The 13,706-nt window shown below is 45.5% G+C and overlaps 2 protein-coding genes across 3 annotated transcripts in view; both read left to right on the top strand.

The window, feature by feature from the left end:
• LOC118116366 (AT-rich interactive domain-containing protein 1B) overlaps positions 1–6,040 on the top strand; it is a 176,153-nt gene extending 170,113 nt beyond the window's left edge. Inside the window, exons 18-22 of the mRNA XM_035168042.2 lie at positions 53–172; positions 266–341; positions 1,160–1,892; positions 2,087–2,217; positions 2,835–6,040. Coding sequence (XP_035023933.2) covers positions 53–172; positions 266–341; positions 1,160–1,892; positions 2,087–2,217; positions 2,835–4,667 — 2,893 coding nt within the window. The 3' untranslated portion in view covers positions 4,668–6,040. The remainder of the gene's footprint in view (positions 1–52; positions 173–265; positions 342–1,159; positions 1,893–2,086; positions 2,218–2,834) is intronic.
• A 6,941-nt stretch (positions 6,041–12,981) lies between these two features.
• The window catches only part of zdhhc14 (zinc finger DHHC-type palmitoyltransferase 14), a 48,213-nt gene continuing 47,488 nt past the window's right edge, over positions 12,982–13,706 (top strand). Inside the window, exon 1 of one of the 2 annotated variants that reach the window (XM_035167405.2) lies at positions 12,982–13,473. The gene's annotated coding sequence lies outside the window, so the exon portion shown is untranslated. The remainder of the gene's footprint in view (positions 13,474–13,706) is intronic. The other variant, XM_035167404.2, reaches the window with a different exon arrangement.

Genomic DNA, 13,706 nt, shown 5'->3' with positions numbered 1-13,706 from the left:
TCAGTGTTGTGTTGTGAGTAAAATGAGGATATCCCTGTTGTGTGATCCTCAGACCAGACCATGTGATGGGGATGGAGGGGAGCATGGGTCCTCCTGGGAGTCAGAACAACCTGGGGCCGTCCAACAGCGAGGGCAGCATGTACTCTGCCAGCAGATACCCTTCACAGCAGAGGTCAGCATCTGCGTTTTCACGGAATAAAAATGTGAAGTAATATCAGATATCAGTGAGTGATTAACTGTATATCCTCTCCCTCCTCCATTTCAGACACGACGGCTACGGTCAGCAGTATCCCAGCATGCCATATGGGATGCATCCATCTGGGATGTACCCACAACAGCAGGTGAGAGGCAGCTCGCACCTCTGCCTGTTAGATGGAAATACAGTAGTCTTACATGAGACAGCCTAGAAAAACGATTCAGCCAATTCTGAACAGATAATGTAAAACAATGTATGAATTCATTATGAATTATTTAAATTTTTACTTACTGAGTTTGATCATGTTCATGAAGTATAATCAATGGTCCATTGATCATTCAATGAGTGTTATCAAAGTAATAGTTGTGTGGTTTATTACTTCTTCTTAGTGTCCTGGTAAAAACAGTGTTATTAAACTGATTGTTCCAATAAAGTATTAGAAACATTCTGAACTGAGTTAAAACCCTATTATAGTCACAGCCACATATCATTTCCACCACAGATGTTATGTCCGTCACTCGCTGCTCGAGGTGCACAGTGGTATTTATTGACAGTTTAAGCCCTTACGCAGTTTTCACCTCAGCTCAGTCAAATTAAGTTAGCTTTAAAGGACAGATGACAACAAATATACATATTAATAACAGAATATATAAATATGTATAAAATAAATTGAATAAGGAACACAAACATGTAACATTTTATGTAAGATAAATAAGGAAATGGTTGGGCTGTGTTTGTGGAACTGAGATGGAATAATTTTAGGGGGTTGTTAAGGCACTTGTAGCTTTTCACCATAGCTAGATAATAAATTACAATTTTTCTCAACACTTTTAATAGTTTTACTGCTTTGTTTGAATATAACACATAATATGACCAAAGCAATACAGTGAGAATAAATCTACGAGATCTGTGATAGTAAAACTACTAACAAAAAGATATCTGCTTACATCTCTGCTTCAGCAGGGCTACAAACGGCCCATGGACGGTATGTACGGCCCCCCACCCAAGAGACATGAGAGCGACATGTATGCCATGCAGTATGGTAACCAGCAGCCGGACATGTACAACCACTACAGTGGTGGATACTCAGGCCCTGAACACAGAGGCTTACAGGGACAGTTCCCCTACCCTTACCCCCGCGACCGCATAGGCCCCTCAGGACAGAGCCAGCACAGTTTGATGGGCGGGGGGCCCACTCCTAACCACGCTGCTGATGGGCCCAACATGTGGCCATCCAGGACAGACCTGGGCTATCCCTACCCCAACCGACAGGGTCCGCCATCTCAAATGCCACCGTACGGCTCCATTGGTAGAGATGACATGGACGGGCGGCCTGGGCAGGAGCAGTGGCACCGTCAGTCTCCCTACTTGTCTTCAGCAGGTGGCATGCCGCCCCTGTCCCGCCAGCCATCGTCTTATTCCAACTCCCCATCCATGGCCAACCACCTGCCCAGAGCACCCAGCCCAGGGGCCTTCCAGCGCTCCCTGGACTCTCGGATGTCACCCAGCAAAATGCAGTTCATGTCGCCCATGAAGATGCCTAAGCCTGGGATGGCCATGATGGGCTCACAGGGCGGTGGATCCATGGGTCAGTTTCCTCCCAACCTGAGGAGGGACCTCAACTACCCACCAGGATCAGTGGAGGCCTCCATGCCCATCCTCAAGCCCCGTCGCAAGCTCACCTCCAAGGAGACTGGTGAGTTGGATTCCCATTATTTAGTAAATTCAGTACAGTATTTTGATGATCCAATAAAATACCTTAGTTCAGCAGCACATCTTAAAATAATTACAATGATCTATTCTCTTCAGTGTCCCTTTTATCATTTGGACGGTCTGATCTTTTTTTTTTCTCTCCCTGGTTCTAATACATCCCACTGTGTGAAACCCCAGGTACGCCTGAGGCCTGGCGCGTCATGATGTCTCTGAAGTCTGGGCTGCTGGCAGAGAGCACATGGGCTCTAGACACCATCAACATCCTGCTGTATGACGACAGCACTGTGGCCTCCTTCATCCTCTCTCAGGTAAAACCAGTTCGATGGCTACACCTCGCTGCTGACTGACAGAAGAGATCTGTTTTGAGATCTGTTTAGCACATTGCAGCATGCTGGGACAGGGTGACGACAATGTTTCACTGATTGACCCCGTTCAGACCTGGTATTAACATCCGTCCTGAGTGATACGATTACAAGTGGTCCGCTCTAAGTTCAGATATGAATCCATCCTGAACACTTCCTGAGATCCGATCACTACTTTTGAAGGTGTCATTCTCTTTTGTCCGTTCTCTCTCTCTGTCTCTCTCGCTCAGGCCGACACACACACACACACACAAACACACAATCATTACGTATGTGACTATCTATGTAGAGCAGGGAGTGAGATCGGAACGCATGTGGTCACAGGAGACAGGAGTTGTCCACTCGTGATTCTATCTCTTAGGAAGTATATTAATACCAGGTGTGATGAACAGGGCCTTTAAACTCGTAGATAAATCTTTTCTATAGTGATGTTCTCAAAGATTATTTGAGGGGGAAATATTTTTTCCATAGATTATACATTTCGAGTATGTATAATAACACTGAACTAATGACCCTCTGCTTCAATTGCTGACACTGATGATATTTTATCTTTGTCTGAGCAGTTGCCTGGATTCCTCGAGCTCATCGTGGAGCACTTCCGCCGCTGCCTGATCGAAATCTTTGGGATCCTGGAAGAGTTTGAGGTGGGAACCGTAGCTCATAAAAACTTTTTGGATCCTCCTCCTAACCAGAAGGAAGAAGAACCCACCCCTGAGCAGGAAACGGACTCTGCTGTTCAGCCTGAGTCAGAGTCAGCCCCGGCAGTGGAGACGCAGGTGGAGCAAACAGGAGGCGTCACAGAGGAAGCTCCAACCGTTGCTGCAGAGCCAGAGTCTGCTGTGGTGAACGGTGAAAAGGAGGAGTGTGAGGCGAGCAGAAAGAAGGAGGACAAGAACAAGGAAGACAGAGAGAAAGAGGGGAAGGAAAAAGAAGAGGGTGAAAAAGGAGCAGAGAGTAAAAAGGAGTCTACGGAGCAGCCTGTCACTGAGTTACAACCTAAACCTCAACAAGCCAGCAAATACGATAAGCTCCCCATCAAGGTCGTCCACAAAGAGGACCTGATTGAAGACATGACAGAGCGCTTAGGTTACATCACTGAGTTCACCAGTGGGCTGCTCCACTGGCAGGCCGGTGGTGGCGACTCCACCGCACACATTCAGACACACTTTGAACCCCGGATTGCTCCACCTGCCAGAGCGGATGAGAAAACAAGAAAAGAGGACAAGCAGGAACAAAAGATGGAGGACGGGAAGAAACAACCACTGAAACACATCACCGCTACCATTGATGATGTTTTGTGTGCTCGTGTTGACGCCCTCTCTTACGCCCACCCTGCACGCTCCTTGCCATCCTACCCCTTCCGGGTGCACCCGGACGGGGAGCAGGACCACATCACCCTGCTTGAGGATGAGCCTCGCTGCCTGGACGAGGCTCCGCTCTCCACAATATCCGCCTGGCAGGACTCGCTGTCCAAGCGGTGCCTCTGCGTCTCCAACATCGTCAGGAGCCTGTCCTTCATCCCTGGCAACGACTTGGACATGTCCCGCCACCCTGCACTGGTTCTTCTCCTGGGCAGGCTGCTCCTGCTGCAACACCAGCACCCGGAGAGGATGAGGTCGCCCCCTAGCTACCAGAGAGACGAACAGCGCGAGCAGGGGCTGTCGAGTAGCAAAGAAGAGTGGTGGTGGGAGTGTCTGAGTCTGCTCAGGGAGAACGCCCTGGTCACGCTGGCCAACATCTCTGGACATCTGGACCTCTCCACCTACTCAGACACCATCTGCCTCCCCATCCTGGACGGCCTCCTCCACTGGATGGTGTGCCCCTCCGCTGAAGCCCAGGACCCCTTCCCGTCAGCAGCGCCCCACTCCCTGCTCACCCCTCAAAGGTTGGTGCTGGAGTGCCTCTGCAAGCTGAGTATCCAGGATGGCAACGTCGACCTCCTGCTAGCTACGCCGCCCTTCAGCCGACAGGAGAAACTGTTCACTGTCCTTCTCCGTTACGTGGGACAAAGGAAGGCCCAGGTGTACAGGGAAATGGCGGTGGCCGTCCTCTCCCACCTGGCACAAGGAGACCCCACAGCAGCACGTGCCATAGCCATGCAGAAGGGCAGTGTGGGTAATTTTGTTGGTTTCTTGGAGGATGGCGTTAGCATGGCGCAGTACCAGCAGAACCCTCACAGCTTACTGCACATGGGGCATCCCCCTTTGGACCCGCCGAGCATAAACATGATGTGCAGAGCAGCCAAAGGCCTCTTGGCCATGGCTAAAGTGGAGGAAAACAAAACGGAGTTTGCGCTGTACGAGAGCCGATTATTAGACATCTCCATTTCCTCTGTGCTCAGCGCTGGAGTGGTGACCATTATTTGCCAAGTTCTCTTTCACTTGGGGAAATTATGACAGGAGGAGAGGCAGGACTCGTGTGGCAGACCCTGACAGTGTACAAGAAATTTCTGTGGTTTTCTATTTTTATTTATCGAAATGACAGAAAATGTTTGTTTTTGTTTTTTTAAAGGAGTATCCACATAAACAAAATATATATGTAAAGCGTCTGGGCCCTGTTAAAAAAGTGGGTTCAGGATTTGAAAGCTCAGTTTAATACAAATATTTAATACCTGCTGGTGTCGGATTGCTACGTTAAATTTTTTTGTTTGTTTGGCATATTTGTTTCTGTTTGTTTACTTTTTCAGCCAAAGCTGCCACCAGATGTTGGTGCTGAATTACATGGTTCCTTTTGAGTCGATGAGTCATCGAGATGTTTTTCAGTTTTATAAATGCTAATATACTCATCAACATTTTGTTAATGGAGAGTATTTATTTAAAATGTGACACTGTACAGTAGTTTGAACCTTTTTGCCAACAGTTGTGGGGAAGAGAAATGCTGACTTTTTAAAATGAAATGTATATGTCTCCATCGCTGGAAGATAAAATTGTGCAATAGGACTCGAGCAAGTTGTCCGTTCTGAGAACCAGAAGAAAATGTTAAACTGCAGTGTGTGCTTTAGGCCATGAGGAGGCAGCATTGCACCAGCCAATCAACATGAGAGCAGAGCGTCTGTCAGAGGAAGAAGTGTCTAATTTATCAATCATAGCCTCAACAACTTTCACAGAAGATCTTTGTGTTTCCTAAGCACTTGTGTCATGTCTGTATTTTTTCATCATTGTGTATATAAACCGTTGTACAATGGACGCACATGATTCTTTCAGTCTCTATCAAGCATAGCAACAGATGGGACTTTCTGACTAATATAACAAATGCTTTTATTGTTGGTAAAATTTGTTATTGTTATTATACATATTTTGTTAATGGGGTCAAATATTTGAACATGGCAGATGTAACTGATGTTTCAATGTAAAAAAAATCCTGTATGCATTGTATTATAGCTGAGAAAACAATCGCTTTGGTAATCAAACGTGGAAGTGCCAGGGTGAGAGGATATCTAGGAGAGGTGACATAAGCAACCTGAACACATTTCTGTTTGTTACTGTCCTCCATTCATGTCAATGGGCATATTTTTTTCAATCTAGATAAACGCTCTAAAAGAAAAGTCTGAAAAGACCATTCAAAATGTCCTGAAAGCTCATTGTAAAAAAAACAACTTGCCTTTTTTTCGTATGACTCCATGTCTCTCTTTTATTCAGTATACACATTTATACTCTGTGCTGCACATGTCACAAAATAAATGTACGATGAACATCGTTAAACACCGGAGGCGTTGCATTATGTCCAGACAATCTTAGGCCAATAAAACAAACATCAACTGCTTACGTGACCTGCCTGTTATTGATTTTCATTCAGGATGAACTGACCACTGTCACTACGTTGACATTCCTCCTTCTCTTCACACACAGAAGTCCAGAGGACACTTGATAAGAGAACCTGGCTGTTTTCTGTCTGATCACATAATTTGCAGCAGTGCAGATATTTCACTGAAAAGACAAAGTTGCTTCTCAGGAGTCAGGAGACGTCTGCTCATGTTCAGAGTCCTTCACTTTCAGCTCTGATTTCCTCTCTAAGGTTACAAACCTTATTAAATGATCATCATTTTTGGTTTAGGGTGTTGAACTGCTGAATTAGATACTCCTATAATGAATAATTTAGAATATTAACATTAACAGTGACGCTGTTAATGTTAATATTCTAAATGACAATATTTTTGTATAATTATCAGCATTGCTGTTGCAGGTGAACACTATAGCTCTGACCAACACACTGCGGACTAGACGGAGATAAAGAGGGAGAAACATAACTAAACAAAAACTGGAATGGCTTTGAGTAAAGCGCATTCCTCCAAGGCCCAAATTCAATCAAGCTGCAACAAATTCCAAACACGTATAGATTTCGGTTCCCTAAATGTGCCAGATTTTTATATAAGATCCATGAATGAAAATGTTAAAAACCACCCTCTCTCTTTATGTTAAAGCACCTTTGTCCATGTCCCACTGTCTCCTCAGGTTCTGTGGATCCGTTCAGTAGTTTCTGTGTAATGCTTCGAAAAAACACAAAGAACATCAACAAACAGACGGGGACAAAGCATTCCCTCCTTGGTGAAGGTAAAAGCAGATACAGCAGTGACTCTAGAGTTGAGACAGAACAGAGGGACATGAGTGTGATGAGTGATGGAGGAAACAGTTTATATTACGTTTCCACTTCAACTGTGTCCTGGACCCACTCACTGTTAAACCCACTCTCTCAGATTGTTCTTGAACTCAGTCTCGCTCCGGTGAGGAGACTCTTTAACCTTATGATTGAACAACCCTGTCAATATTTAGTTTCACCCTCGACAACTTAGTTTTTTCTCCAAACTAAGGACGTTGAATGCAGCCGCCAGACCCCAGATGTGCAGCTCATCTGAACAATGTGCAGGAAGTTAAAAATGAATTGTTTAACCCACTTATTCACGACCCTGCTACATTCGTTCTCGTGTTGTAGTCTCGATCTGAACTGTAGCGCTTTCATCACTGTTCTCCTGGGACCACGAACACGAGCATCAGTTTTCATGATGTCGTCATTCACAAAGAGGTCAGTGATCTTTCCACACCCCCATTCTCTGCATGTGGACGGATCAATACACTTCCTCCTCATGGATTCACACCAGCCTCACACTCTGAACACGCTCACCAAAGTCCATGAGGAGGCTGGATTCTGAAGAAAGAGCTGCAGTGAAGAAAAGATTCAGAACATTCATTAGACCTAATGTCAAAAAGAATGTTGATATTATTTCTGTTCTGTGTTTCTCCTTTCATCTCAGTACATAACGCTATATTCTTACATTTGTTATAATTTCAGAACATGCTTTATTAGTGGGTATAGATTATGTTGTGTTATTCATTGTCATTTGAAAGTGTTAACATTTTGGGGGTCATGCAAAGTGCACTGTCAACCCTTTCCGGTTTTGTGCAGCATTTCACAATATGTCACATATCTCCATGTAACATTCTTTATTCACTTCTGTGAATTTAAGCAGTTATGAATACTGGAGGCCTCCTCTTGTAACTAACTGGTGTATTGTGATCATGGAGTTTGTTTGTCTGGGGCAACTTTAATCCAATTTAGATTAAATTTGGCAAATTGGATTGGAGTAGAGTCGCTATTGATTGATCCCAAACTGTCAAAGGTCAAGTTCACAGCCTGGGATCAATGTCGTCTAATGTAAAGTTAATGCTTTGAAAATAGGCTGAAAGCACATATACAGAGACACACAATTCAAATTCAGTTACAGATTGTATTAATACATGTTTACACTTTTTTTTAATATTGATATTAATAGATACACAACAGATATGCCCACAAAATAAATATATTATAACCATTACAATGCTGTTTACCAGTGATATTATCAACATGTGTAATTAGTTTGCTGAGCTGTGTCCCTCTTATAATGGTCAAGTTATAATAGGTCATAACATTTTCATCATTTTGTCAATCAATGACATTCACCTGTACTTAAAAGTTCAAACTTGTTATACTTTTTAAACATTTTAACAGTGTAGCTCATACTGGATATTTGAGTGTGCCCACAGAGCGGGTGCAGCTCGTCTCAGTGTGTTTCCAGTTTGTATCATATTTGATTCTAACTTGCACAGTGAGGTCCCATGACTGGATTATATTTAGCCTCAACAACTGCAGCTTTTTTTTTAAATAGAAATGTTGGCTGTGCTACAAACCTCTCGTTAAACTTCTCCCAATATCACATTAAAAGATAATGTTATTATGATAAATGGGTGGCACGCTGTCACATTCACTTAACACAGTGTTCTTAGAATTGAATCGGCAGTGCACTGTTTTATTATCATCACCATTATTTGTTGTTGCAGTTGGCTCATTGCTCCCTCGTTTAATGGCGGCGTGCAAATTGTTTCGCGTGTGTAAACACGGACATCAGGTAGGAACTGTGATCTGATAAATGTGTGTGAGGCAGGTTCACTTCCTGCTGCTCTGTTTCAGTTTCTAGGAAAACAAATCCTACAAGTGAGGATCATTGTGAGTTTATCGCAATTACTCTCCTACATTTCATTCAGCTCATCTATGGATAGAGCCCTCAGTTTGTTTATCCCAAACTGTTGGAATTTGATGTCTCTCTCTCTCTCTCTCTCTCTCTCTTCCTTTGCCAGAGGGAAATGTGGGCATAATATTGAGTCCTATTTTAAGCTGCCATTAATAAAAGCATTCCTGAGGTTTGACAACACAGACAGTAAACAGCCTCATCACAGGATGGGTTTCAAAAGAGGGATTCTCAGCAGTAACGTTGCTCGGCTGCGGAGAGGCTCCATCAGTCATTTTCATCTTATTAAAATCTTCCTGACGCCTTCAAATGAATCACAGAAAACCAGAGAGGTGACTGACAGTCTCAACAACTTCTGACTAATGATTCCTTGGAGAAAGCAGAAATGATTCATATTCTTAGCTGTATTGTCTTCAAATGCGCGCACCTGCACATTCTGCACAGGAATGTGTAGCCCACGTACAGTGTACCCCCGCTGTTGAGTGTTTTCTATTCCAGCCTGTCATTCAGAGTTGGGAGGGAAAGTGGGCTGCTGCACTGTTTCGGTGATGGAGGATGTGTTTCACGTAGGCAGCCGACCGCAGGAGAAAACCTCCCACACTCCTGTGCCTCTGAGAAGCTGAGTCATCCAGCTCTGACAGGATGGATGTGGTGGCTGAGAAGAAGCCGGCCGTCTTTATTGGCTGCCACCGGCCCGGGTGCTCCGCCCTGCTGCCTCTCACCGCTAAACATAGGTAGATGAATGAGTTCTGGGTAAAAAACAAAAGCGTATGCAGACCTTTCCGGAGATGTGCTACAATGTGTTTTGCGGGAGACTCCATACATGTTAATTGTGTCCATAGTTTGTCCATGGGCCTGTTGATGAGGCTTTAATCCTATTCTCTCTCATCCTGTGCGGCTCTCTAAACGGAACAATACAGCCTGGATGAGGCCTTGGCAGGAAGTGATTCAGGCCTGTGTTGTTCTTGGATTCTGACTCAAAGTCCCTATCATGTCCGCCCAGTTCCCAACACAAACGCGAGGCCCGGGCCAGATGTCATGGCGCTATTTAACGAGGGCCATAGTTAAGGAATTAGTCTGGAGGGCTTACAGATCATTAGCAGCCTTTGACAACATCCACAGCTTTCCAACAGATTAGGCAAAACATGTGCCATTTGATAGCTTCACATGCCCGGCAGGCCAATCATGCCCCCGGCCAGACTCCCGGCTTGGACTGGGAGCTTCGGGTAGAAAATAGATGGACACACAGACCTGCTATATCTCAAGTCCTTTTCAGACATGTCCTGCGGAGGATCTCCGGATGTCTGGGACTGGAGCTTCTCTACAGTTTTTCCTTTCACACATGCACAACGCAGCAGGAGGTTCTCTGCTCGGACGCGTTCACAACAGCAACTAATTCTCCGCAGGATTCAGGTGAGGGGTGGTGCAGCAGGCAGAGGCCGGATGTAACGTATTAACTCCGCTGAGGAGATCACGTGATTTGTATTTACAGCACATCGACACCGGCTCTTATCACCAATCAATCATCACTTATCATCAGTGAATCCAGTGGGGGATCCCCCGCTGTGTTCTCACATCAACTTCTGCAGACTTTCTGCTGACTTTATACGAGGGGGCCAGAAGGAGAAAGTCTGCGGAAACTCCGGAGGCTCTCACGCTGCCTTTTACGTCACATGCATCACACACACAGTTATTGTGTGTGTGATGCTCTATTTCCAATCTGAACACACCTGAACTCTCTCTTCCTACTTATCCGAGGACAAATGCATCGGCCGAACATGAAGTTACAGGGAGAATAAATGTCTCTTTCTCTTTTAGTGAGCCTGAACAATTAAGTCCTCTCACATAACATGAAATTCAGCCAGACTTCTTTTCAGAGAAAGTGGCTAATTGTATGACTGTGGGAGTGAATGAGCAAAACCACTCCGAGCACGATGAGGAGGTGTGTGTGTGAGTGTGTGCATGTGCCCGTGTGTGTGAGTGTGTGTAGGTGTTAAGAGGAGGACAGATGACAGAGGAACAGTAGGCCGATGATGCAATCATCTGTGCTCATTCAGCTGAGGAAATTGCATCACTGGAGAACTGTACTTGGCGTGTGTGTGAGGCTGCGTCGCTGCAAGTCTGTTTTCAGTAGAAACACAGTTAATAAGAAGAACTGCGCCCCCATTTAAAGAACCATTTACTGTCAATAACATTTGTTTTTGTCTAAGTTCCTGAATCATGTTGAGTCATTCAATGATCGACCGTCAAGTCTGTGCTGCAGGGCATTTTATGAATAACATGTAACATTACAGAGCATATACACTGACTGTGTCTGAGGTCTTGGTGTCCTGTCCACAGTTTAACATCTAATCTGTGGGAAGAAAATATTTGGGCTGGAGAGGATATTTTGGTTGCAGTACCACAACTGAGCTGAACAACTGATTCTGATGATACATGTCGTATATGAGTTCCTGTAAATACGTTAACTGCTGGTAAAAAAGGTTTTACCTCAACATTGTTTAATCTTTCTTAAAAACAATCTGTTATATCCACCTTATTGTTTAACGCCAAATATGGTGTACTGAGTAAAGAACAGTATTTTTAATCCACATCAAACAAACTCTGCTAGTAAAACAGGCTTATTACACTTACACTAGTTAAACTTAATGAGTTTGTTTGATTGCTACACTTTTTTTCAATGTTTGTAGATTAAAGATCACTGGAATCTGGAGCTATGAGTCAGGAGTAATAGAACAAGAAGTATTGAGTTGTCTGATGACGTGAATTGTTGATGATGTAAATCTTTTTAAATGGTTCCTGCGTATATTTAATCATATCTATATTTAATTTCCTAAAATTGCATCATAAGGTATAGCAATATGAGAAATAACTCAGGGATTATTTCATGGCATTGGGGTTAAGCCTTGAATATGAATCTGTCCACAAACGTTTCTAGTGTCTATACTGTGGAGCTCTGAGCCACGACTCCAGTGGAAGCACACACACACATTTTGACAGAAATGTCGTATGAAGTTAAGGCTTCTCGCCTCTGGAGTTTCCTGACGGCCAAGACCACGATCGTCCCGAGCCGTTTGAACTGCCAGCACAGGCGTCTGGGGTTGAGACAGCTGGAGCTAAACCGTGTCTGAGGAGCACGATGGACCCGAGCCGGCGGCTGCCAGCGGTTAAGATGGTGTGTGTGTGTGTGAGAGACAGCAGAGGGACAGGGACATCTCTGAATGGTAGATAATGTGGTGGTTTCGGGGTTTAGTCTCAACATAGATTTGAAAATGAAACGAGCTTGCACACAGATTCTCACTCCTGAGCAGTCGCTGGTGGCAGGGCCCCCCACCCTTGATTAGAGGGTGTTACGTTTTAATATATATATATATATAAATGTCGAGTTAAATCCTCTGCGTTATTCAGGCGAGAGGTGGAGCAGCCTGGTGCAGCAGACATGGACAGGAAGTGACGTAACTCTGCTGCGGAGATCACGTGATCATGTTTACTGCACCCGGAAAACATCGTCAGCTCTTATCACCACAAAGATAAGGTTGGTGTCTTCTACGTGTGTGTCACCGCTTTTTCACCAGTAGATACTTCCTTTAGTTTTGTTTGTTTTTTCCATTTTTGCATCTGTCACGCTTTAGAAGCGTCATCAACCCCACACACACACACACACACACACACACACACACACTCGCTCGCAGTGAATCCAGCGGGGGATCCCCTGCTGTGTTCACACATCAGCCTCTCTTTTCTTTTCTACAGATTTTACTGTGAGGCAGAGAATGTCTGCAGAAACCGCGGAGCGTCTCACTCGGACATTTGCGTTCACACATGCACCCCCTCCATAGAAAACACAGAGGGAGTTCAGTGCATTTCTGAAGGCAGTTTATGTAAGCCTAAGGTCCAAGACTGTTTGAAACACTAGGTGGCGTAATGAGACATGATCAACCCATAAAATGTGGATTTAAAAAAATTGAAATTTGGTAATAAATGTGATATAAATGCCAGCATTAATGTGTTTGATCAAAGAACAGTCACATAATCTGGATTACAGCTCAAAACACACATTGAAGTGTGCAGTGAGATTTGACACCGGAAACCACAGTGTCACATCAGGCCTTCCAGCGGCCGCCTGGAGGTCCGCGGACCACAGATCGAGACCCGCGGTAACGAGCCCGTCCTCCTCCTCAGCAGTGACTCGCGGCCGGGTTGAGGGGGAGGAGCCGGGGAGGCTGAGCTCCGTGTGGATGTTTGTTGTTTGTGAGGGGGCAGCAGTGTGTGTGGAGGGGGACTCACGGAGGGTTGTCCACCGGCCTTCCTGCTGCAACTTTTCTCCCTCAGTACCGCGGTGGAGTGATGCTGATCCCCGGCGGCTGGTCGCTGTTCATCGCTGTGAGACCCTCGGACCCTCGGCTGTGAGCTGGTGTTTTCTCCCGAGCAGCAGCGGGCGCTCAGGATGCTGGAGCCCGCCTGAGAGAAGCTCCCCGCCGCCGTGTGCTCGTTCTCCGGATCCCCCCCTTCTGGATTTTTTAAAAACCAACTTCTTCTTCTTCGGCGACGAGCGGCTGTTTTCAAAACAGTTTTTTTTCGCCATTTCAACTTCCAACCATGGTGTTCTTCTTCGCTTCGTCCTCGGCTCGCAACAAACCCGGGTAACGACAGGAGCAGCTAGGCGACAACACCCCGACACGACGACCACCTTCCCCTCGGTAAGACACCGCTCCGACTGTCGCCTCGGCGGCCACAGCTGGCGAGCACAGCCGGGATGTGGAGCCTCTGTGTCGGCGCTGGTTGACAGACAGAGCCGCACATTCCAACCCTCGTTTCTCGGGTCTCCTCTGGAGCTGCGAGTCGAATCACCCGAGTGCACGGACCCACTGGTTATGTGGGTGAAGTGAAGCGGCCAACAAGCTAGCTCCTAATTACACAACTTGGCCAGCGC

The sequence above is a fragment of the Hippoglossus stenolepis genome, chromosome 10 (assembly GCF_022539355.2).
Source record: "Hippoglossus stenolepis isolate QCI-W04-F060 chromosome 10, HSTE1.2, whole genome shotgun sequence".
In the NCBI taxonomy this organism is placed as follows: Eukaryota; Metazoa; Chordata; class Actinopteri; order Pleuronectiformes; family Pleuronectidae; genus Hippoglossus; species Hippoglossus stenolepis.
The sequence above is the reverse complement of the archived record's forward strand: the minus strand, read 5'-3'. Positions and strand labels throughout refer to the sequence as shown.